The sequence below is a fragment of the Camelina sativa genome, chromosome 12 (assembly GCF_030686135.1).
Source record: "Camelina sativa cultivar CO46 ecotype springtype chromosome 12, ASM3068613v1".
In the NCBI taxonomy this organism is placed as follows: Eukaryota; Viridiplantae; Streptophyta; class Magnoliopsida; order Brassicales; family Brassicaceae; genus Camelina; species Camelina sativa.
In genome coordinates this window covers 4,802,096-4,825,918 of record NC_141891.1, presented here as the reverse complement: position 1 = coordinate 4,825,918, position 23,823 = coordinate 4,802,096, and the positions used below count along the sequence as shown (strand labels likewise).

The following is a 23,823-nucleotide window of genomic DNA, read 5'->3' as shown; positions in this document are numbered from 1 at the left end:
TACGATATTATAATTTTATAAACATGGACCTAGCTAGCTATCGCATCTACAATGTCAATGTCTAATTACAAGGATAAACTTTCTAATTTGTTTGTTTGTCAACGAAAACAATACTTATTTTTATTTACTTTTTTTTTTCAAATAGAAACTTCAGTTGCGCGCCTTTGCCCAAATCTTCAAAATCTATATCCAAGTCGAAATTGATTTCAGGTTTCTTGACAAACTTTAAATTCAGGATTTCACCCAAATCGATTTCTATTATAGTTTTAAAAGTGTTATTTTAGGGCGTAGAGCGTAATTAATGTAATCTCTAACTACTTGTTTCGACTCAGCTAGTTTTGATGGAACATTGACATTGCTTCAATAAGCCTTAGCTCACGTAGGTCAAACATATCACATATGTTGCAGAAAATTGAAGAGAATAGAAACTGGAATGCTTGAACCAAACTAAAGTATTGTTCTGATTAATGAATGCTTCCACGTAAATGTTTTACATACAAGATAAAGATAGAGATCAAGCAGAAAATGAAAAACGTGTAATGATTGTATTTTTGCACGAAAATAGATATGTGGATGCAAAAATGTACAACGTTGCAGTGAACAGTGTCTGATCCACTATCTCTCTCTCGTAGGTCGGTCATGCATCTAATTTATATATTTTAATATTTAAAAATTATCTTGGAATTCTTTTTAGTATATGTTAGTATTACACTCATAACTCATTATAAGTTATAACCATTGATAAAAAAAAAAAAAAAAAAAAAAGAACCATTATAACCAACTGATAAGCCTGCTTTAAATCAGAGATACATCTAATGATATTTTAACTTCCTATATTAATGAAGTACAGATTCAATGTGATTCCAACGATTTTTTATCCAAAAGTTGGTAACGTCGTGATGACTTTTACCATGCCCATTTTTTTACTCTCTCAATTTGATTTTTCCGCTATATGAAAGATTAAGAATACATAAATCAATTTTGTAAGGATGTATAATACGTTAAAGAAGTTTTTTTTTTCTTTTTCTTTTAGATCAGTTTACTACAAGAAATATGGTCTTTGTTAGCTCTAAAGAAATGCTATTATATGTCATTGATAGCGAATTATCAAACGCTATCTCTACCCCAGCTATAATAGGGTCACCCCTTATAATAGCACGTTTCTGTATGCTATTGTAAGTTCTTCTATCGTAGCGTTAACCGAATGTTTTAATATACTTTCTTATAGCACATGATTAATGTTGTTTTATATAATGTCATAACACTATAATTTTGCTATATAAATATTTTATTTGATTTATATAAATTTTTCTATTTAAATTTTGTTTTACAAAATTTATTTAATTGGATTTACAATATAATTCTTATATATGAAAAATCATAAAAATACATAAAATTCATATTACATAACATCATATTCTTTACAATCCCAAGTACAAAAGATGACAAAATGAAAGAACACTGATCAAGAAAACAACAAGAAGTAACTCTTACACAAGTAAGAAAAATGGGTTTGGCTGAAATGGACCAGCAAAAAAGGCTTCTTCCATTCGTTTCCCAAGTGAGGCTTCTTGTGCTTATATCCTTCTCAAATCAAGAACTGATCCTTGCAATCCACAATACTTTAAGGTTCTGCCAAGATGAAAAGATGAAGGTAGAAAGAACAATTAAGCTCATTGTTGAAACAAGTAAAAAGAAACAAACCCATTTGAAACCTGTTGCAAAAATGCTTGTAAAGTTTTACAATTGTACTAATCTAGAAAACTTTCCATATATTAGCCTTTGAAAATTTCATAATCAACGTAGTTGTTATCCAGCTGATTGTATAAGATATAAGGTAGAAGCGAAGAGTACCTTATCAACTTAGTAATTGTGAAAGAATCTGAGGTGGAAGTGTTACATAGATGATTATTTTTCTAGAAAACTTACCATGGTCCTCTTGAGATGTTGTGCCAACATGAAACACCAGATGTGTGAGCAAAGAACCACAATGAGAACAAAGATATTTATTAATAGTGAACTGGAATAAAGGTATAACACAACATATTAATGGAAAGCTTACCAGCAGCAACAATGTATATCAGAAGAGTCTTACACTTCCTAAAGAAGTCCAATTGCTAGTGACATTAAGAGCTAAATCGCCTAATATTGTCATCAGTCCAAGTAATATAATTGAGAATTAGAAAAGGGTAAAAGCTTGAGCACCTGAAGAGTAGCCAAACGAGCATTCTCCTTGGAGACTTGACTCTTCACGTTTCTTGGTGAAACCAAGTCACAAAACAGCGCTCATTATGTCTAAAAATAAAGTTGTATTCTAGGAAAACCAAGTCAAAGATGGAGATGGTGGAAAGATGAGCTGTTTTGTGACTTTTACCATGCAATCAAAGATGAAATATAACGTCAGGTAGAATTAGCCACACACACACACGCACTAGATGGATGAACGGATATAAACTTTCAGCAAATTACAACTTCAAATATGTTTCCATATTTACGGCTTTACACACACAGTACCACACCAACCTCAGTTCGTGAACCTTAATCCTCACTACAAAAAATTACTAAGATTTAATTCTCTTGGTTTCTGTCTCAGTCAATTCGTCGAACACCTTGTGTGCACAGAGAACTCTAAAAAACAGAACCCTTTATGTTTTTACAATACTTTCTCCATAAGCTAGTAGAACATACACACATATATGTGAACTTTGAACTTCCTATGAACAAAATATTATGCTAAATCAGACCTTTGCAATCATCACATCACCAAACAACTTGCTTGGCTCCTCGTCGTTTCTCAATACAAGCTGAAAGTGACAGATCCTATTTCCAAAACAACAAACAAACCAGTTAAAAATTAGGGGTTTACGAATTTGAAAATTGAAAGAACTAAGAGCAAGGGGATTATTACCTCGACGGCGAAGAATTCCAGAACGGCGGCAGCTAAGTACGTTCTTTTCGATTTCACTTTCTTGGCAACGCCAGATCCAATAGAGAAGAGAGTGAAGAGAGAGCTGATGATGTCGCCATTGAAATGGTGGTGAAGTAAGGCAAAAACGCAGCTAGGGTTTTTGGAAAAGAGAAGAAGAGAAGGATGGCGAGAGAATTGAAGTATTTTTTTTGTTTGGTGTTGTTTTTCTCTTACATATTTGGCTAACTGTTGGCGGGTTGGGGAAAATTTTCTCTAAAAATATTGGCGGTAGGTATTACACGATTTTAGCTTTTCCTAATGCTATTATAGGGCTTAGCATTTCTAAACTGCTACTGTATAATATAGTTTATGAAAATCGGGATATATCATCTTTAATAGCAGTTACAAAGTTAGTGCTATTATATTTGTGATATGAATACACTTTTTTTTTTTTTGTAGTGGTTTTATTTAGTCTAAGATTCTAACCGTATAGTTTCAGACTTTCAGTTGTCACGTAAATTAATGACTAGATGGAGGGATAGTGGCTAGGCGAGTACCAAACTATAAGTAATGTAAAATGAACGAACACCCATCACTTTCACTTTTGACATCAGATTAAACGAAAGCCTATTATTTTCGTAACGCTTTCTTATTTCTGACTTTTATCATTAACACTCTTTTTTAAAATTATATATGTATACTAAGATCATCTTTGTTGGATCTATAGATATCTACGTTTGTAGGAGTTAGAAGTTACAACCAGGCAAACTCCGGTGGATGAAAATATATATATAAAGGAGATTGCATGTGCATGACTTGATCCAAATAAATTTGGGGTGAATTATGTTGAAACGAGGCCATGAAATCATTGGTTCATGATACTGTTTCAGTTAATGATGATGATAAACTGATTCAAGTGGTACAAAAAGCTGATTTATCGTTTACCACTTTATTGTTAACCAAAGCCTTACCCAATTTGGTAAATGTAATTTCTACTCTTATCACTGTTATCAGGACCTACCCAATTTGGTAAATGTATTTTTTTTTTTTATTGAATGTTAAATTAATTCAACCAAATAACTTATCTTTACAATATATATGCAGATTTTATGAATCCTGAATAGTGCAACTAAAAACCTCTAAACCCTAAAGTTTCTTTCCCAAGCCCGAATATCGAGGCGTCGCTACCACCAAAATTCTCCGATGCCGGTGGGGCTCCTGCTCACCGGCATTGGGGTATCTCGACCTTCATCCCTGTTCTTTGCTTTCCTTGTCTTCTTAGCTCTCTTTTTTCAACTTTTTTTTTCTCTTTTGAAACCTTTGCAAACCCTCTGTAATCAATCAGATCCAGGTAAAAGTTTGCGCAACACCGAGTACGGAAGACAGAGGAGACTTACAAGCTCTTCCCTCTTTCACCCCAATTCAGCCTCACTACCGGCGGAAACTGAGTCCCATGGTATCCTCAAATCTCGATCCGGAATGGTAATCACCTCTGCTGATCTTTCTACCACAATGTCACCCGAGCCTTGGCAAGCAGAGACGGAGACGACAATTGGTGAGGAAACCTCCAGAAATGTATTTTTTCTCCGCTACTGGACTACCGCCTTGAACACAAGTCACATAATGAGCTTGACAGCTCTGTATCTGCTTTCATCGGAGACAGGAAAGCTTCTCTCAATCTCTCTGGTCAGCCGCTGTGCGCATCCTTTCTCCGGACCATTCACAACAACCTCCCATTTGTGGATGAGCTGTAAAACTGATACCGGCTTGTTAGCTCTATCTAACCCTATGTTTTCCTATCGACTTTACCTAGGTTTTTTGGCTATCCTCGGTGTTAGAAAACTGCATTAGAGAACCATTTAGCTAGCTTGTCTTGGATGTACAAAGGATTAGGTGGAACTATGGTATTTGCTCAACTTGTGACTTTGTCGTTTGGATCCCAAAACTGGAATTATCAGAGATTATTCGAATTCCAACAATCATACTCCTTTACGAAGCTCAGGTCTGTTGTTCTCTTGTTCGGGTCTTGTTGTCTACAAAGTGTGGAATTCTTGATCACCATCTTCATGGCAGAGATGATCCACTTGGTATGTTCCGACATTACACTTATCTTTGCACCTGCTTATTAGCCTCATTGATGAACATTACTGCTCCCATTACCTTGCAATCATCCTCCTCTCCGAAGCTCAGGTCTTTTTACCTTTGGTCAATGTCCTACTAACTTCAAAATTTGTGTGGAATTCTTGATCACCATCTTCATGGCAAAGAGAATCCACCTGTTTTGTTACGGTTCTACACATGTTCCTTGCGAATCCTGATGTTAGCTTCATTGTTGCCATTTATTACTCCTTCGTACTTGAAGTCTCAAGGCGGTTTAGATATGAATGCAAATTGCCGAGGTTGTGGTTTTGGTTTTAGAGATTTCTCTACCAACAGCCACTCCTCAACAGTTCTAGCTTATTACTTTAGGCATCATCTTATTAAGCACACCAACACCAGCATCTCACCACCCTCCGGGCTATTGCCCCCTCGAATCCAAGCCTATTTGTCATCTATCGAGTCCATCGACGATGTTCAATCCTACAACCATGATCCCACTTCTCTCCAACTGCCTTTTAGCACTTGTTGCATAACTCTCATGGATTCTTGCTTGATGTCTTATTTATCTTTGTTCATGTTTATGGCTTTGGAGAAAGCCTTTGCTTGTAATTTTAAAATTTGGGATTCTTTTCCCTATCATTGTAATGTTTCTGTTTGAATGAATAGAATCATTCGTTTGTAAAAAAAAAAAAAAATACAATATATGCATCATCAGTTTCTTGAAATTTGGTACATGTAACTTTGTTTACTGATTATGGTAGAGCTCCTTTAATTCAAACGTTCACGACATTTTCTTTATTTCTTTCGATTTATCATGAATGAATTGTTTCGGCAATACTAAAAACTAAAATCAATGAAACCTACCGAAATCAAAATATAAACTTTTTTTGTGTTCTCATCGGTTCATCGGTTATAAATGTACAATAGTTTTTGTATACGGGTCAACTGTAAGTTTGGTGAATAGAAAATGAGACGCAAATCAACTTTCAGAACTTAAAAGAAGAACCAACACTTTTCGTGTGGTCTTTGTCAAATATTCAAGATATCAAAATTATATTTACAAATTACTGACATAATCTTGGTTAATTTACATTTTTTTTATCAAATCTTTTACAAATTTGTAAGGCAACATCAACATAAAATATGCACATAGAATAGATATAGATGCAATACGAAGCCTCTTTATATATAACTATAGTTTAAGTTTCCCAATCATAACACCAACCAGGTTTGTTATCTCTTCTTTTCTGACAAATTGGTTTTTCATTTTCTTTTGCTACGACCTCCCAAATACATACACTACAGTACCACTTCTTATAAGAATTATTTTCTCTAGAACCATATACAGTAAACTTGTGAGATCTACCTTTATGCCACGTAAAATCGCATTTAAATTTTGTAGTTTGTCTCCAATTTACTCTAAATTTAAACTCCCAACTTTGACTCCAAGGGATACGTTGTAACCCCAAATTATCTTCGGTAGATGAGCAGTTTACATTCAAAATATGTTTGCTGGACAATGAATTAATAATTCTAACTGTTTTTTTTTTATACGGAAGCAAGCGTCTCGAGGTTAGCTCTCCTGATGCATCATTTGAAAGGGGTGATGGTGATGACACCGATACAGAAAGAACAAGAGTTGCAAGAATGTAAATCATGAAAAATATATGATTATAGAAAACCATGATTTTGTTTATGGTTTAGTATATGATTGTATTGCAGTTGATTAGACGCGAATATATAGTTGATCTTTTAATTTATTTATAGAATGCAATCGTATATTGTCCCTTATTTATAGTATGTAGTTTGCTATTTATAGTAAAGAAACTATTACAATTCAATCCAAGAGTTGTGAGGTGACTACTTAATTAAGAAGAACCATAGAAGGAATTTTATGAAAAATCCTCCGCTTCTCATATAATTCAAATTGCGAAAGTAGACATAAATTGCTATCTTCACGTTTCAAACCTTAAAAAGAAAAACATAAAAAAAAATGATGAATCTAGTTGCAAGACGATACTTAAAATAGTCACAACACGATGGAGGAGAGAAACACATGGCTAAATTTGTTATTTTTAAAAGTACATGATTTTTGTTTTTGGGCAAAGTTTTTCTAGGGATTTATTAATATTTTGATGATATTTTTCTAGGGTTTATTAGTTACCTAATTTATAATATTTTTCGCCAAACACATATGTTTCTCTGTATCCACATATATATATTGATACATATGTTTCTCTGTAAACACATATGTTTCGCCAAACTACCAACTACATTTTTTACCAAATTCAACCAGCTTAAATGCTTAATAACAATATATATATATATAAGCATAGTGATAATTGTTTGCCAGAAGAAGAGCACATAGTTTCATGTAGTCCAAATATGGCAAAATAAAAATACATATGATTAGAAATCACACTGAAGCAAGCTGAATGAAAAATATCATCAAATGATACAAGCTAGGTAGCTTCCAATAATCACATGCCTGAGGCATAAACTTCAATCACAAACTTTTCAACTTTATCGGCTGAAATTAATTAAACTCATACTAGTGGTTAGCTCAAGCCATTTAAGCTACTGTCGATCATCTCTGTGGATATTTGGCTCAATATTAGTTTTCTTCTTTACCAAGAAATATTTTTAAATATTATTTTTTATGGAGAAATCACTTTCACAACCCTCCTCTATTGTACAGACACTACAACAAATATGCACATTGTTAACCAGAGAAAAACGCTATCATAGGTCTTTGATAGCGTTTTCATGAGCGCTGTTTTAGGGCACTGTTATTATATGTACCCCATATACAATAGCACTTATTACGTATGCTATGTTATAAAAATATAACATAGCTTTAAGAAATTGCTATATTATCAAGATCATAATTTTGAAAAAATTTATACAACATTTGTTTTTTCGTGCTATGTTATAGTTTTATAGCATAGCTCTAATAAACTGCTGTATTATCAAGATTATAATTTTGCAAAAATTTATACAATATTTAATTTTTCGTGCTATGTTATACATATCTAATATAGCTGTTGCGAAATGCTGTTTTATCTTGTTTACTGTGCTATGGTATATTCTTTTATCATAACGTTTACCTGTACTTTTATAGCATTTTCTGATATGTGATTATAGCACACATAACCTGTTTTATAAAATCTCATAAAATCTGATTAATAAACGTCTCAGATCCAAAATACATAACAAAAGTCTCAAGAACATCAGTTTACCATCAAAGTCTCAAGAACATCCAAAATAAACAAGCAATCTCAAGTACTTAACATTACACAATAAAACCATCAGTTTAAGACATAATGACCTTGTTCTCTGGCCAAGCAATGCAGGAGCTAAGTGCATCTTCAATAATCTCTATTTCATCGGATGGCCTCCAAACTTTTACATTTTTCACCTTCACAACATCTATCCACACTTTAACTGCATTAGAACCCAAGCGAGTAAAGTGAACCTTATGTTCTGGATCATTTGTTCCCCATCGTCCTTCAGCCACAACCCTATTCTTTTCAGTTAAATCCATCAACTTGCACTTCTTATTCTCCTTGGAAATAACTTTATTAATGCGCTGCCATGTTTACAATATAAACCATCAGTCATCATATAATTAACAAAAACAACTTCATAACATATGAAAACACTTACTGGAGACTTCCTGAGAGGAGACTGTGATGGTAAAGTATTCTTTATTGGTGATATTGGACCCGTTGCATCATCAACAGGAGACTCAGAACCAGATGCAGACTTAGAAGACATAGATGCAGATTTGGCCTGCGATGCAGCCTTTGAAGCTATTGCTGAAGTTTTGGACTCTGTAGCAGACTTAGAAGCTGTGGCTGCAGACTTGGCCTTTGATGCAGACAAAGAAGCATGTGATGTAGCATTCTGACCAGTTGGAGTTGAGGGATTTTCAAAATCAACCTTACTCAGGGGCCAAGATACGTAAGCCATCAAACAGTCCTCAAGAAATGACATTTCAGCTGTAGGTCTCCATAGTGAGGTTCTAGGTAGACATCAATATTATTACCTGGTTGTTGTGGACCAGGAATCAATAATGTCAACATTATATTCTCCTTCTTCATACAAAGGTGAGGAGGCAAATTGTAGTTTACCAATAGCACAGGCCAGCTACTATAATTACTATTCTTCATGTTGAATGGATTAAATCCATCTGTGGACAGCCCAAGCCGTATGTTCCTTTCTTCAGCTGCAAATGAAGGATACTTCTCATTCATCTGAGCCCATGTAACAGAATCTACTGGATGTCGAAGTTTTCCATCAGTGCTCTTGTTAGTGTAATGCCACCGTAAGTCCTTAGCCATGTCCTCTGATCTGAACATTCTCTTCAGCCTTGGTATAATTGGAAAATATCTTAATACTTTCTGTGGGACACCTTTCTTTACCTCATTAGTCCGCTTATTAGTCTTCCACCGTGAAGCATTACATTTGGGACATTTATCAAGCTTCTTTAACTTCTTTCTGAAGAGGCAGCAATCATTAACACATGCGTCGATCTTTTCATATCCCATATGAAAGCTCTTTAAAAATTTCTTGACATCATACAATGATGTGTGAAAGACATTACCATCTGGCAACATGCTTGGCAATGTCTGAAGCAGTTCATTGAAGCTCTTATCCGACCAGCCATTATGTGTCTTAATCCTAAACAAAGTCACAATAGCCGATAACTTGCTGTGGTTTGAACAGCTAGGGTATAGTGGGGTTTCAGCATCCCGGATCTTTGCAAGGAACTCATCCTCTTGTTGGTCCTCACCCTCTGCAATCTCACTTAAGTCGCCCACAGGTTGGTCAGCTAAGTCACCTCTAAAAGCCAACTCTTGATCAAAAAATTCAGCAGCTTTATATAACTCAAAAACTTCCTCATTCCACTGAGTTGGTTTACTTTGAAATTCATCTACTGACTTCACATCTCCATGATGATACCAATCACTATGCACCTTGTATGCCTCATCCATCCCTCTTATTACAAGATGCTCAACCACAACACTGTTTAACTGTCGTACTACATTACGACAGTCTTTACAAGGACATATTATCATTTCTATGTCACCTAAAGCCGCAGACACATCCCTTACAAATTTCCAAGCTCCACTTTTATAACCAGGATCAGCTCTTCAATGGATAATTAAAGAAAAAAATCATAACTAAAAGAACATCTTAAAGTATCCAAACCCAAAATAAAACCTAATTATGAAATATAATTCCTTACCTGCATAGATGCACCCATGCCTTGTCCAACATTATATGTTATAATATAAATTTTAACCTTTATAGATAAAATAGAGATACATATTATACAAAGCTCACATTAAGCAACAATTCAGACAATACTGCACTACTTCAGACACATACAGATGCTCTTAAACCAATATCTAACTGTGTAAAATCTCACTAATCTAATCACTATTTATACGAATCAGACTCAAAGGACAAAACATAGCAATCACCAATATTCGTGTGTAATAATAATGTTTAACTATTGGTTGAGTGATACTAACCTGTTGTGTGAGTACAGAGAAATGAGAAGCTTCAGTTCCCCAACATTTCAATCACCAACACTTGGGAAAAAAAAAAAATCGTTCAGTTTATGAAGGCGCAAATACTCAAATCCAAAAGCTATTTTTGAGTCAAATCTGTAAATAATCGAACCCTAACAAAACAGATGGATTCGAAACTCCACATTCTCAAAATCTGTAAATAATCGAACCCTAAAAAACAGATAACGAAATAAATCTAGATAAATCGAACCCTAACAAAACAGATAACTAAATCTGACCCTTATCGAAATCAAAAGCTGTTTGAAATCACAAATAATCGAAACAAATAACGAAATTAGGAGGAAGAAGAAAGACATGCCTCAAAAATGGATTCGAGCTATCAATTGCGATGGATATGGAGATTTAGGGCGAAATTGGGGCTTTTCACAAACGGCGAAATTGGGGCTTTTCACAAACGGCGATAAAACTGAAGAATTGATAAGAAATTTAGAAGAATTTGAGCACACACAGAGAATTTAGAAGAAGAAATCTTCTTAGGTTGAGCTTAGGTTGTAACGAGAGAGAGAGAGAGAGTGTGTCGAGTTTTTGGGTTTTTTTTTTATTTGGCGATTAAGTGAATAATTTCACTAAGTATTGGCGGACAAAAGTCACTTTTGTTTCCCGCTACATAATTTTCCTATCATAGCGTTAATAAGATGCTATTAAAAAGTAAGCGAAAAAAAATCTCATCTTTCATAGCAGTGACGGAAAATGAGCTATATCCGTCTGCTATCAATGTACATATTTGTTGTAGTGAGAGCTCAATACCACAAACCTTATTATTTCAAAAACTATCAAGTGTGCATTCTGATTAGAAAAAGTCTTCAATTTTTATCTCAATCTTTCTTGTACGTAGTAAATTTCAATTTGCATGGATTCCCCTATTTTAATTAATGTTCTGAAAAACAGAAAAACGAATTCTTCACAAGTACAAGGTCTTGGAAAAAGGTGGAAAACTTGCAGAAACTATAAAGTGTGTGTGTTAGGTAATATGATCCAACGATATCTATGAGAAAATAATTTAATAATGTCGAAATTTAATAATGTCGAAATTTTATAATGATGTAAAGAAATGTCTTTGTGGATGAGTTGAGAATAGTGGGCAGCATGGTATTTGTAAGTGGGGTAAAAGCAGTTTTAAAAGCTGTAAATGTGATCCCTATTCAGATGGAGAGTTTTTCTTGGCATTTTCATGTTTTTAACCTTGAATCTCCAAGACTTAAAATACTTCTTCTGCTTCTTCTTACTTTGTTATTCTCATAGGCATTTGATCAAACAGATTGTGTACAATCTTGTTAACAGTGACACATGTTGAGTGTGAGCTATCTTCTGCCAACAACACATATGGTATAACATCTCTAATATCCAATGACTCACTGCAAACCTTAATGCTAAGGCTAGGTTCCAATGTAGAAGATGGTAACTGAAAATGTGAAATCGTTTCAGTTGAAGCTGAGGCATGTTGTGGAATCAAAATTGCAGAAAAGCTTTTTTTTTTTTTAGCAGCTAAATCATATAATGATGTTAAGACATGTTCCGCAAAAAAAATATGATTTAATAATGTGGAAATTTTAATGAACTCGATCGTTGGCAAGTTAAGCATGCAATTGGGACTAGGACCTGACATATAGATCATAATGTGAGATTGAATGGCAAGCCAAATTGCCAAATACTCTCTCCCTTTCACATAAATAGATCTTTTAGGATTTTTTTTTTTGTCTCTAAAAAATTAATGTTGTACAATAAAAGAAATTAAATTGATTTTTTTTTTTTACTTTAAGTTTTCTCCACATGACATGCTATTTAAAATCTATATTTTCTCGTAAAAGTAATTATAAATTATTTCATAAATAAAATTTTAACTTTTTATTAATATATGTGAAATTGGCAAAACATCTATTAGGAGGAACAAAGGGAGTAATAAACATGATACAAAGCTCCATGATAATTAAATATTCATGGCGCGTGTATCTGAATAACGATTACAAATTATAATCAAAGCATTTTTTTTTAGCTCTAATTAATAACATATCAATAACATCGTTTTAATCTACAATTTTCACATACTACGACATAGTTCATATGAGAATCTTTGCTTATCTATCTATCAGTTACGAAGGACTATAATTAAACTATTGTCGATAAACCTTCCAAAACCATCTGACTTTTGGGCTTTACTGTCCTCAGCTGGAGAGCTAATTTCCACTTCAAGAATACGAAAATCAGATAACAAAGAAAGCCAATTAGAATCACAATCACAAGGAATATTGGAATGGACTGTGGTGTCTGGCCGTTCAACAACATTGCAATCCCGTAAGAGCAGCAGAGAGGAGTTGCGATCAAGATATAGAACCAAGTGTACCCTCTACCAGGTGGTAAGAGAATGAAGTTCAAAAACATAGAGAAATAAAAAGATATCGTAATGAATCCCCAAAGTAGTACACATATTAATTGTGCGTATTTACTTGAATAGTCGTCGTTTAGGCATCTTGGTGGCTGTAGTGCTGTTGTATACGTACGTAGCCGTGGTGATGAGTATGTTTATCACCTGAAGCGCGTTTCTGGTTCCGTCTGATATGCCGCTCTTGTAACGTGTCATTTGGATGGAGCAAAATTCCCTGAACGTAACCCGTGATCTCAAATATTCAGACGATGTCTTGACTTTGGGTAGAGCAGCTTTGCTCTTTCCACCCCAACTTCTTATCAGTTTTTCAGTGTCTTTGTCCATGTACCGACCGTTGGCCCGAAGTATGTCTACGGATGTTAAACCATCTTTGTTCTGGATGTTCCGGTCAAGCGAGAAGCATTTCAACAACGGTTTTAGTGCCTGTATATAACATTTCCACACGCACCAAAAGGTTACAAATTAACCTTCATTTACATTATGTATATATGTATTAATGTATATATCAAATCATATCGTGTTGTTTTGGTCTAATAACAGAATACTCGTAGATATCAACCTTTAATTTTGAAAAGTACGACATAAGAGAAGAATATTTGAATACATTACCTGATGTTTATTCTGATATGCCGCGACGTGCAACGCCGTGTTGCCCTCACGATCTTTTCTGTTTAAGATGTCTTTCTCCATAGACGCAGCTTCCCTTTGACGCATTCTTTCGATCCATCCCGTAAGCACTTTGAGCTCTTCATATCTGCCGTTCAAGACCGCCATGTGGAGAGCCGTCTCACCGCTTACGTTTACATCCAAAATGCTCTTGGGACAAGCCATGATAAACTCCGTGAGGAGATCGACACCACCTTTCTCCACTACAAGATGTAGTGGTGTCACACCTGTTTAGAAAATTGAATAAAATATTATTAATGTTAGACGTTGCCTATCTATAGAGGAAAATAGACCTCAACTGAACTCATGTAAGGGAATATGTCAAACTATGAAGTGCGGGCGATCTAAAGTAGAATTATTATTATTCAAGAAATATACCTGCTCTGCCGCGAAGACGAACAAGATTGGGATCAAACTTGACTAGCTCTAGTGCTATCTCGACTTGATTGTTCTCCACGGCAAGATGCAATGGACTATATCCCCGTGTATTTAGTTTATACGTAAACGATGGCATCAACACCATCAACTCCATGGCCATGTCTATTTTCCCAAACATTGATGCTTCATGAAGAGGCGTATGCACATACGGTGATGCTTCAATCTTTTGTAGTATAGAAGGATCTTTATCTATTAAAGAATACAAGGCATCGATGGATTGTGTGACCCAAGCTAACCTTCTATCCATATATGGATTCAGAGATGTTCAGTTTTTTTTTGTGCAACAATAGAAAGTTCAGATAATGAATTAAAATAACTCAATGGAAGCTTGTCTAAGCTTACATTTATAGAAACCCAAAAAATATTACGACTGAGGTTTATATGATTGTTTTTATCTCTCTTTTTTTGGAACAAATATTATTTTATCTTAAACTAGGTAACAACCCGCACATAGTGCAGTATAAAATAATTATTTAATGTTTTTATTGTAATTTGTATTTATAAAATCTCTTCTATTTATGGATAATTGAAATATTTAAAATTCGATTGTGTAGTATATATCTATAAAAAAATTGTATAATAATTAAAATTTAACCCGTGAGAGTTATTATAATATCAATCTTATATTATTATATCATATGAACAAAGAGTTCTTAAAATTCATTTTAAAGATTTTATGAAAATATAATTAAAAGATATAATTAAATTAGAAAGATAATATAAAAATTAATTTTGGGTGTTAATTGTATTTTTGGAAAAATACAATGGTAAATAAATGTAAATATTTTTAAAAGCTGATGACAAATAAAAGAAAGAGTGTCATGAGCTCTGTAATGCTGACACCTCAGTTTTTTTGCCAAAATGTTCCTCTATTAATATATAGGGATTACAAAATTGCATTTAATATTTAAAGATATGGGGACAAATAAATATTCAATATTTTAGTAAATTTATGAAAGCATGTAATTCTCGTGTGAATGTGACTTGTTTCTGTACTTGATCGATTACCGTATGGCCGTATCCATTGTGGTGCGCATGTGATTTGTTTCTGTACTAGAATAGAAAATGAGCATGGCAAGAACGTACGTACGTGGTGAGACAAAGTCATGATGTTAATTACCAACGACAAAGTCATTATGTACATTTCTCAACTTCCTACAGTAATGAACAGATTAAATGTGATCCAACGATTTTTGATCCAAAAGTTGGTAAAGTCGTGACTTTCACCATGCCCATGCGCCATGCCCATTTTAGTCTCTCTCGATTTGATTTCTGCTATGCAAGATTAAGCATACATATAACTTGATTCAAATTTGTAAGGATATATAGTACAGTAAAGAGTTTTAGTCTAAGACTAGTCGTATAGTTTCAGTTGTCACGTAAATAAATGATTAGATGGATCGATGATATATAGTGGCTAGGCGAATACCAAACTAGTTAAGTAAATATAAAATGAATATCGATCATTTTCAGTTTTGAGTCTTTTGACATCAGATTAAACGAAAGCGCAATTTTTCATAACGCCTCGTTATTTCTGACTTTTATAAAATTTTTAAATCCTTGACACTATTTTATATATAGATATATATATACTAGGATCATTTTTGTTGAATAGATACCTGTGTTTTAGGAGTTAAGTATTATAAGTAGAAGTAGAACCATGCAAACCCCCGGTGGACGAAAATACATACAAAGGAGAGTGCATGGACTTGACCCAAATAAATTTGGGCTGAATTATGTTGAAATGAGGCCATGAAATCGTTGGTCTTTGATACTTATCAGTTACTGATGATTAAATCGATTTACCGGTACAAAAAGCTGGTTTATCTTTTACCACCAATAGACATAGTTGGTTTATTGTTAACCAAAGCCGTACCCAATTTGGTACCCAAGAATCTATTGCTATTTGCTAGTGCATACTCGATCAAAGGATTTGTTGCTTAAACAAGTTTTACCTTATTGGCGTCTCTTGGTCTAAAGGTAACTTCCACCCTTATGAGGACTTGTAAGACTTTCTCAAACTCCATCTAAAATATTATGTAAACTCAACAAACTATCTGTTTTGTTCAGTAAGTGCGTTCACTAATAAACTATGAAATCCAGTTAGCACATAACCAGAAAAAGTCGCATTTCTCATCTCTGTAGTCCTCATCTTAAGACCATCTCCAATAGTTTTCCTTATTTTTTCCTCTATAATATGGTGAGTTTTACTCCAATGGTTCTCTATTCTCACATCTAAAATAGAGATTGTTATTTTTCTTCTATTTATAGATAAACCTTTGTAAAAAAATAGGGTTCCTCTATAAAAGCATCTCCAATAGTCCTCTATTTTTGCCTCTATAATAAAGGTGAGTTTTACTCCAATGGTCCTTTATTCTCATCTCTAAAATAGAAATTGCTATTTTTTCCTCTATTTATAGAGGAATCCTATTTTTTTTTTACAAAGATTCCTCTATAAATAGAGGATTCTTTATTTTAGAGATAAGAATAGAGGACCATTGGAGTAAAACTCACTTCTATTATAGAGTTCCTCTATTATAGAGGAAAAAATAGGGAAAACCATTGGAGATGGTCTAAATAGAAGAAAAAATAGCATTCTCTATTTTAGAGGTGAGCATAGAGGAACATTGGAGTAAACTCACCTCTATTATAGAGTTTCTCTACCGTTCACTTTAGAGTCAGTTTTTAAACGGATTATATGATATAGTAAAATATGATCACCATTAGGAACCCTTAATTCTCCTGATTATGGTAACAACTCATTTCACAATTACACGACACTGTTTTCTTTTTCTTTGGATATATCATGAATGAATTGTTTTGGCAATACTAAGAACAAAAATCAATGATTTCCACCGAAGTCAAGATAGAATATTTTTGTGTGTTTTTATTTTCATCACTTCATCGGTTAAAAGTCTTCAATATTTTGTATAAGGGGTGAATATGAAACATTATAAGAGCTAATGTTTGAAGTAAATAATGTACTCACAAGTCACAATATCACTTTCACTTTCATGTTATAATATGCTGCTATTTATATAAATAACCACTTGTATTATCATTATCCTCAATCAACCTATTTTGTTCTTATATATAAGATGGTAAATCGAATTAGGTGAACGGAGACCGCGAGACGCAAGTCAACTTTTCTGAACTCAAAAGAAGGAATCCAAACACTTTGTCGTGTGATCCTGGTTGATGTACACGTGGCTCATAGTTAGTTCAGTTCATTCATTGAGCTTTGAAATTGATTGGTATGATGAGCGTTACCAGTTTTGGTGAAAGCATTTTCCTTGTTCAGGACGACACGCAGTGTTCATCATCTATATGGGGACAAAAGTACGAAAACATCTGAGAGACTCTGACACGTGTCTTCTCACCACTTTTCATATTTCACCAATCCTTCTTAGCCACACAAAGTTTTTTTTTTTTTTTATAATTTTTCTTTCAGAGTCCGAATGGTGACTGCGTATTTGGTTGTGCGGGGAAAACGGTTTTTGAGTGCGGTACGTATCAACTGCGGTACATGCGGTTTGCGGGACAAGTGCGGTTTATACAAAATAAGCGGTACATAATGATATTTGATTGGTGAAAAACTATTTGCGGTTCAATATTAATTGTGTGAATGGTAAAAAAGGAAAGCAGTGCGGATTATATATTATAAATAAATTTATTAATAATTAGTATATTTGTATATTATTGTATGTTATGAACTATTTAAATTAAATATTTAATAAACACTATCTGTAGTAAATATATGTATCTATTTAAAGATTAATGAAATATACATAACCTACTATTACTATAACAAATTTTTAAATTACAAAACAAAATAATAAATATTGAATCATATTTTAATTGTTATGAGTTTAAACTAAAAAAAAAATAGCTCTTATAGATTTCATAAGAGTGTTAATATATTATATATAAGTGTATCCTAATTAAATTATTAATACAAAAATAATTTAATTAAACTAAAATTTATTTGAACAACAAGATAATAATAGTGATAGTACCCATTAGTGTGGAAAAAAAAATTGTAGTACCGATTAGAAAAAAAACAGTACAGCTCACCTCAATAAATGTTGCAAGCCTATAAACAAGGAAATAAAAATTTTTTTTTGGGTTCAATCGTGAATGTTTTTTGGGAAGTGAGTGAAAATAAAGAAATTGGGATCAATTTGTTGTGATTTTTGAGATATGTATATCCGTATATATAACTTATTTAAATTAAAAAAAAATCAAAAAAATAACTGTTGATCGCGGATTTGTAGTGGACCACTACATATCAAGTTCTTCTAATATGGAAAAGCGGCCCTGTGTTAATTGTCCCTCAAAATCCGCAAATTTTTTTTTTTTTTTTTTTCTTAAGAAAACGCAAATTTGTTGTAAAAGTGTTGAATGGTGACTTTAGTATATTTAGAAAAAACGCACCTCCAAAACCGCATTTAAGTGGTTACCATTCATAGCCTCAGTTTCGTTGTAACAATTTATAATAAAAAAAAAAAACAGAGGTTGACCTAGAAAAGAAATAAATACAGCAGGGGATAAGTATTGAATTGTTTTTCTCATCAGTCATCACCATTCATCATCATCAATAAAAGAAACATCAAATCAGAATGGTTGAATCGTTGTATGACATTAAAAGAACCAGAATTTCACAGCTCAATAGCCACTTTTGCAACCCGATGGCTAAATTAAAAACTTAAACGACCCTTACAAACAAATAGTAAAACAATTAGTTGCAAACTTGCGGAATTAAATGCACATATAGGTGTATAAAGCCGCATTATTCAATTATCACTATTGGAGTGACGCTATACATTTTGTTAAAAGGATACATGTTATCTTAGACCTAACATGTAACCTAATTTTGTAACTAATTGAATTCATTCACATTAAAACACGTACAAATCATTAAGATATCTCCGTAATATAATCAGATAGCTTTTGGATATTTCTACAATCACAACTTTAGTTTCACCGAGTGATGAATACCAAATCTTTAAAAATGTAGTGGAAACATTTTTAGAGTAAATTAGTAAATTAAAAGCTCCAGATTATAGCACACATTAAGAGTTTAGACATGTTGGTAGGTTGTGGCTTGTGTTGAAACTTCCCCACGTAAATTCTCATCCCACCACAATCTCTACCTACTAACTGCTAACTACTTTACGTCCAGCGCCCTTTCGCTGTTTTGCTTTTATTAATTCTCTTATGTATCTCCTTGACTCCATTTTTCTTGCAATCTTTAAATTTTAATATTTTATATTATAGATATCTCATCTTTTTGTTAGAGAAAATATAGTTATCTTTTAGAAGCCACCTTTGTGTGAGTTTTGCTTATGCAATGGCCGACCCAAGTTTGTTCCATATTCTGGCATTCTCAAACCTAACAACATCTTTCTAATTCCAACTTTCATTTATAGGGAAAAATGTCACTAAAATTCCTAAGTTTACATTTTTGTTGATTTAAATCCCGAACTTTGCGTTTGGTGAAAAAAAACACCAATTATTTGTTGACTTTTAAATAAATCGCAAACTCTCGTTGACTTAGTATTATGAGGCACAACGTTAAGTGATCAAACAGAGAAATTAAACGGGGTTAATTATCCGTTAACAAAATCCGTTAATACTAATAGCAAAACAACGTTGTTTATAACACCTTGAAACCCCCAAATTGAGAAATTTATTTTCAATTACCCCAAATCACAAACCATAATCGATCTAACTCTAATCTAACATGATATCTTCGATGAAGAGAAGATTCCAGATCTCTTTCTGTTATACATCGGAAGAACGGTCGACCAGGATTCTCTTCAGTTCTCGATGTAAAGATCGTTACACCGGCTCCACAAACACACTTCAATGACACTCCACGGTGGAACGAAGCTACCATTAATGTCTCTGAGCTAGAACTCATCTCGTCAACTCGAAGAAGAAGAGAGAAATCGAAGAAGAAAAGAGAAATTGAAGAAGAAAAGATAAATTGAGATTGATTAGGGTTTATGAATGGGAGAAATTGAGAATCGATTTCTTAATTTGGGGGTATTAGGGTGTTATAAACAGCGTTGTTTTGCTATTAACGGATCTCGTTAACGGATAGTTAATCCCGTTTAATTTCTCTGTTTGATCACTTAATGTTGTGTCTCAAAAGGATAGGTCAACGATAGTTTGCGATTTATTTGGAAGTCAACAAATAATTGGTGTTTCTTCGCTCCAAAAACAGAGTTCGGGCTTTAAATCAACGAAAATGTAGAATTAAGGATTTTAATGACATTTTTTCCTTCGTTTATATCCAGATTATTTTTATAGTATACTCATATCTAACAACATCAGGAGAGTTTCATAATATTACTAGTCTATAGTTTGAAATATAAACAGAACCAATCAATTTTTAAATTAACATTTTAATATATATGTTTATTAAATTCACTAAATACCAATTATGTATACTTTTGTTATATCTTCTAATAATCACGATTGTTCGAATGAAACTCATCTCATAATGAACTGATTTATAATTAATTTAATTATTTCTAGAAGTGACACATGTCAGAAAAACAATTAAACCCAAAAAAAAGTATCTAGACAACTCATCTTTAATTTGATTTGGTAATATATATTTGTACTAGTATTCAATAAGAAACAAAAATAAGAAAATTGGAATTTGATATTAGCTGGTACTACTAAATTTGGAGTGTTTCTGAAAGAAGACACACGTTCCAAAAATCATCAACACGTAAACAAAAACCAATAAGCGATTGACTTGTGGAGACTGGATAACCAAGTTCTTAATTAAGATGGTTACGATGGGTGAAAATTAATTAATTAAGAAATACAAAAATACTTAGGTGTAAAAAAATACTAATAAATACTATAAGAGATGAGGTATAATAAAAGATGAGTAGCTGGGAACGTGCAACAGAAAAATAGTTCACCCAACTTGTTCCTATTAATACTTTGCCTCTTCTCTCTTCCTACTTCTAACCTTCTTCTTCCTTTTCACACACTTATACACACGCTTTCGTTTAACTCTCTCCTGATTCAATCACTAATCAGACGCAAAAGAGAAAGAAAAAAAATGGATCACGACAAGTCCACTTCTTGTTGCTGCGTTCTTGATGCTTCTACTTATGTTGGTTTCTGGATTCTCAAGAAACTGCTTAGCAGAGGATACTCTGTTCACGCAGCTATTCGTAGAAACGGTATCTTTCTCTATTCATGCAGCAAATGGTTTCGTTTCTTTCGATGATTTCGAGGTATAAAAAGTGTTCTTTGTTGGTTCTTGATTCGATTGTTTTTTTGTGTGTGTGTGTTTTGGTAATCAGGGGATAGTGAAATTGAGGAGAAGGTGAGAGAGATGGAAGCAACGGAAGAGAGATTAGTTGTGTACGATGTTGATGTGTTGGATTATCAAAGCATACTTGTCTCTCTCAAGACATGTAACGTTGTCTTCTGCTGCTTAGATAGCCGGATACGATGTAAGTATCTTGTTTAGATTCTGAGTTTTAAGATTAAGATTGAGGTCATTGTGTTAATTTATCATGAATTATAGGAGAAGGAGGTGGATTTGGAGGTGAGAGGAGCGATCAATGTGGTGGAAGCATGTGGAAGAACAGAGAGTATTGAGAAGATTGTGTTCTCTTCTTCGTTAACAGCTTCAATTTGGAGAGACAACATTGGAACTCAGAAGGATGTTGATGAGAAGTGTTGGAGTGATCAAGACTTCTGTCGCAACAAAAAGGTTTTTTTCTAATTTTTTTTTCTTAATCTCTCTCTCTTTTTTTTTTTTTCTTTCCGTTTTTTATGAATTTTGGCTGATTAAATATTAATCGTTATTTTCTGAAATTTTAAGTGAATTTAAGTGAATAAAGTTTTAGTGAATTATGGACTTAAGTGAAATTTTAGTGAATAAAGGACCACAAATTTTCAAAGTTATTAGGCTGGATTGGAATGATAACTAATTATTTCCTGACATCTTTATTTATTGTAGCTTAGCTCATATTATTATTTAAGAAGAAAGCCAGTTCTATTAAAATTTTGAATTTAGAACTATTATATTATAGTCAGGAATTATTTTGTGGTATCTTTTTTTTTTTAATAGTCAAAGATAGGTCTTCATCAAATGTATTGTCACACTATCTCGAATCATTTGGTTGGGCGACATAGAAAATTCGTAAGGGGTCAGATTAATTGAATATATTCATTTTCCATGACTCATAAAATACATACATTGTACAACCTCTTGATTCGATTTTAGTTTGCCTTTGGGAAGATTAAAGGGCATATATATACACATACTTATATCTTAATTTTATGATGTTTTGAAATAATTAGATACAGATGATTTAGTACGTAGTACTCAAATTAGACCGGTGCCATGTTTTTTTTTTCCTTTAAAAAAACTAACAATAATAATGATCATCATAAATGGACTTAGCTAACTTATGCAACAAATGATTCGGGGACAAAATTAACGTGCATAGTTGTATGTCATCGACTTCAATTCGAGCAGTCAACAATACGAAATCGGAGACTATTCCTTTACTTTTTTTTGCTGTTTCTTGTTGCTGCTATTTCTAGGAATTTATTACTCTCTTTTTATTTTTGTTACTTTTAATTTACTTTTCATACGTACAAGCTCAAACTCACAAATGTATGTGGATGGATGCAGTTGTGGCATGCATTGGCAAAGATGTTGTCAGAGAAAGCAGCTTGGGCATTAGCTATGGACCGTAGGCTCAACATGGTCTCTATCAACCCTGGTCTCATCGTCGGACCATTGGTCGCGCAACACAACGCTAGGCCCACCATGTCCTACCTGAAAGGTACGTACTGATGATTCCACAAATGTCACAACATACTGTACATGCCACTCGAGATTTAAATTTGATGAAATGGTTTTTTTTTTTTTTTTTTTTTATGAAATGGTATTTTTTTTTTTTTTTTGGTAACAGGAGCTGCACAAATGTATGAGAATGGTGTGTTAGCGTACGTAGACGTTACGTTTTTAGCGGATGTTCATATTAGAGCATTCGAGGATGTTTCAGCTTGCGGTCGTTATTTCTGCTTCAACCAAATCGTCAACACAGAAGAAGAAGCTCTCAAGCTTGTGGAGAGTTTGTCTCCTTTGATACCTATGCCACCGAGGTACAATTTATTGTTTCGTTTTAATTTGAGGTATTGTGTTTATTGGCTTATGCAATTTTTAATTAGTCTAATACTGTACTATATATGTATTTATGTCATTTAGGTATGAGAATGAGATGCACGGAAGTGAAGTTTACGAAGAAAGACTAAGGAACAATAAATTAAGCAAGCTGGTAGAAACTGGCTCTGCTTGTTAATTAAAGAAACCTTTTTTATAATTTAAATTGAAAATGAAGACATTATACAAAAGAAATGTTGTAATTTGTATATTGATCTTCTCATAGTAGCATTTGTTGCTCGTGACCTATCATCAGACCAAAAAAAAAAGTATACATTTCCTCTCATTTTATGATTAATATAATACTATATGAGTAGTCTTTTTAATTTTGCTGGGGGCACAATATGAATGCTTTCTATTTCTGTTTGTTAGACATAGTAATTACAAATTGGTGAGAGAGTTGTCACGTATACGAACCTTTTAAAACGATGTCTCCTATAATTGTGCAATAATAATAGAATGCGTTCCGTGAAAGATTGTGTTTGTTTTCGTACATGAACACATATATTATTCATAA

General features: G+C 33.2%; 3 protein-coding genes, 2 long non-coding RNA genes and 1 pseudogene across 8 annotated transcripts; 2 read left to right on the top strand and 4 right to left on the bottom strand.

Annotated features, from left to right (window-relative positions):
• Positions 1–1,344: 1,344 nt before the first annotated feature.
• LOC104730268 (uncharacterized) lies at positions 1,345–3,205 on the bottom strand. 3 transcript variants are annotated; one of them, XR_015574019.1, is made up of 4 exons: positions 2,909–3,158; positions 2,745–2,820; positions 1,930–2,367; positions 1,345–1,632 (listed from the first exon to the last, which is right to left on the bottom strand). It is a non-coding gene; the product is annotated as an uncharacterized LOC104730268 (long non-coding RNA). The 3 variants fall into 3 exon arrangements; XR_002034472.2 differs by lacking the exons at positions 1,345–1,632; positions 1,930–2,367 and adding an exon at positions 2,433–2,548 and having other exon boundaries at positions 2,909–3,205; XR_002034471.2 differs by lacking the exons at positions 1,345–1,632; positions 1,930–2,367 and having other exon boundaries at positions 2,628–2,820; positions 2,909–3,202.
• Positions 3,206–7,953: 4,748 nt separating this feature from the next.
• Positions 7,954–10,608, bottom strand: LOC104784141 (uncharacterized). The gene is made up of 4 exons (XR_015574415.1): positions 10,549–10,608; positions 10,260–10,316; positions 9,832–10,162; positions 7,954–8,084 (listed from the first exon to the last, which is right to left on the bottom strand). It is a non-coding gene; the product is annotated as an uncharacterized LOC104784141 (long non-coding RNA).
• LOC147930177 (uncharacterized) lies at positions 8,166–9,025 on the bottom strand. The gene is made up of 2 exons (XM_087478249.1): positions 8,675–9,025; positions 8,166–8,597 (listed from the first exon to the last, which is right to left on the bottom strand). Exons 1-2 carry the CDS (start codon positions 9,002–9,004, stop codon positions 8,322–8,324), a joined length of 606 nt encoding a protein of 201 aa, XP_087334375.1. The 5' UTR covers positions 9,005–9,025; the 3' UTR covers positions 8,166–8,321.
• A 1,968-nt stretch (positions 10,609–12,576) lies between the features above and the next one.
• LOC104733199 (ankyrin repeat-containing protein BDA1-like) lies at positions 12,577–14,382 on the bottom strand (annotated as a pseudogene). Its single transcript, XR_015573773.1, has 3 exons — positions 14,036–14,382; positions 13,601–13,884; positions 12,577–13,414 (listed from the first exon to the last, which is right to left on the bottom strand). The product of XR_015573773.1 is annotated as an ankyrin repeat-containing protein BDA1-like (transcript).
• Positions 14,383–21,179: 6,797 nt separating this feature from the next.
• LOC147930176 (cinnamoyl-CoA reductase 2-like) lies at positions 21,180–21,854 on the top strand. Its single transcript, XM_087478827.1, has 3 exons — positions 21,180–21,303; positions 21,427–21,524; positions 21,654–21,854. Exons 1-3 carry the CDS (start codon positions 21,180–21,182, stop codon positions 21,852–21,854), a joined length of 423 nt encoding a protein of 140 aa, XP_087334953.1.
• Positions 21,654–23,632, top strand: LOC104730265 (cinnamoyl-CoA reductase-like SNL6). The gene is made up of 4 exons (XM_087478248.1): positions 21,654–21,842; positions 22,773–22,926; positions 23,056–23,248; positions 23,352–23,632. The coding sequence occupies exons 2-4, from the start codon at positions 22,794–22,796 to the stop codon at positions 23,443–23,445; spliced, it is 420 nt and encodes a 139-aa protein (XP_087334374.1). The 5' UTR covers positions 21,654–21,842; positions 22,773–22,793; the 3' UTR covers positions 23,446–23,632.
• The last annotated feature ends 191 nt before the right edge of the window (positions 23,633–23,823 follow it).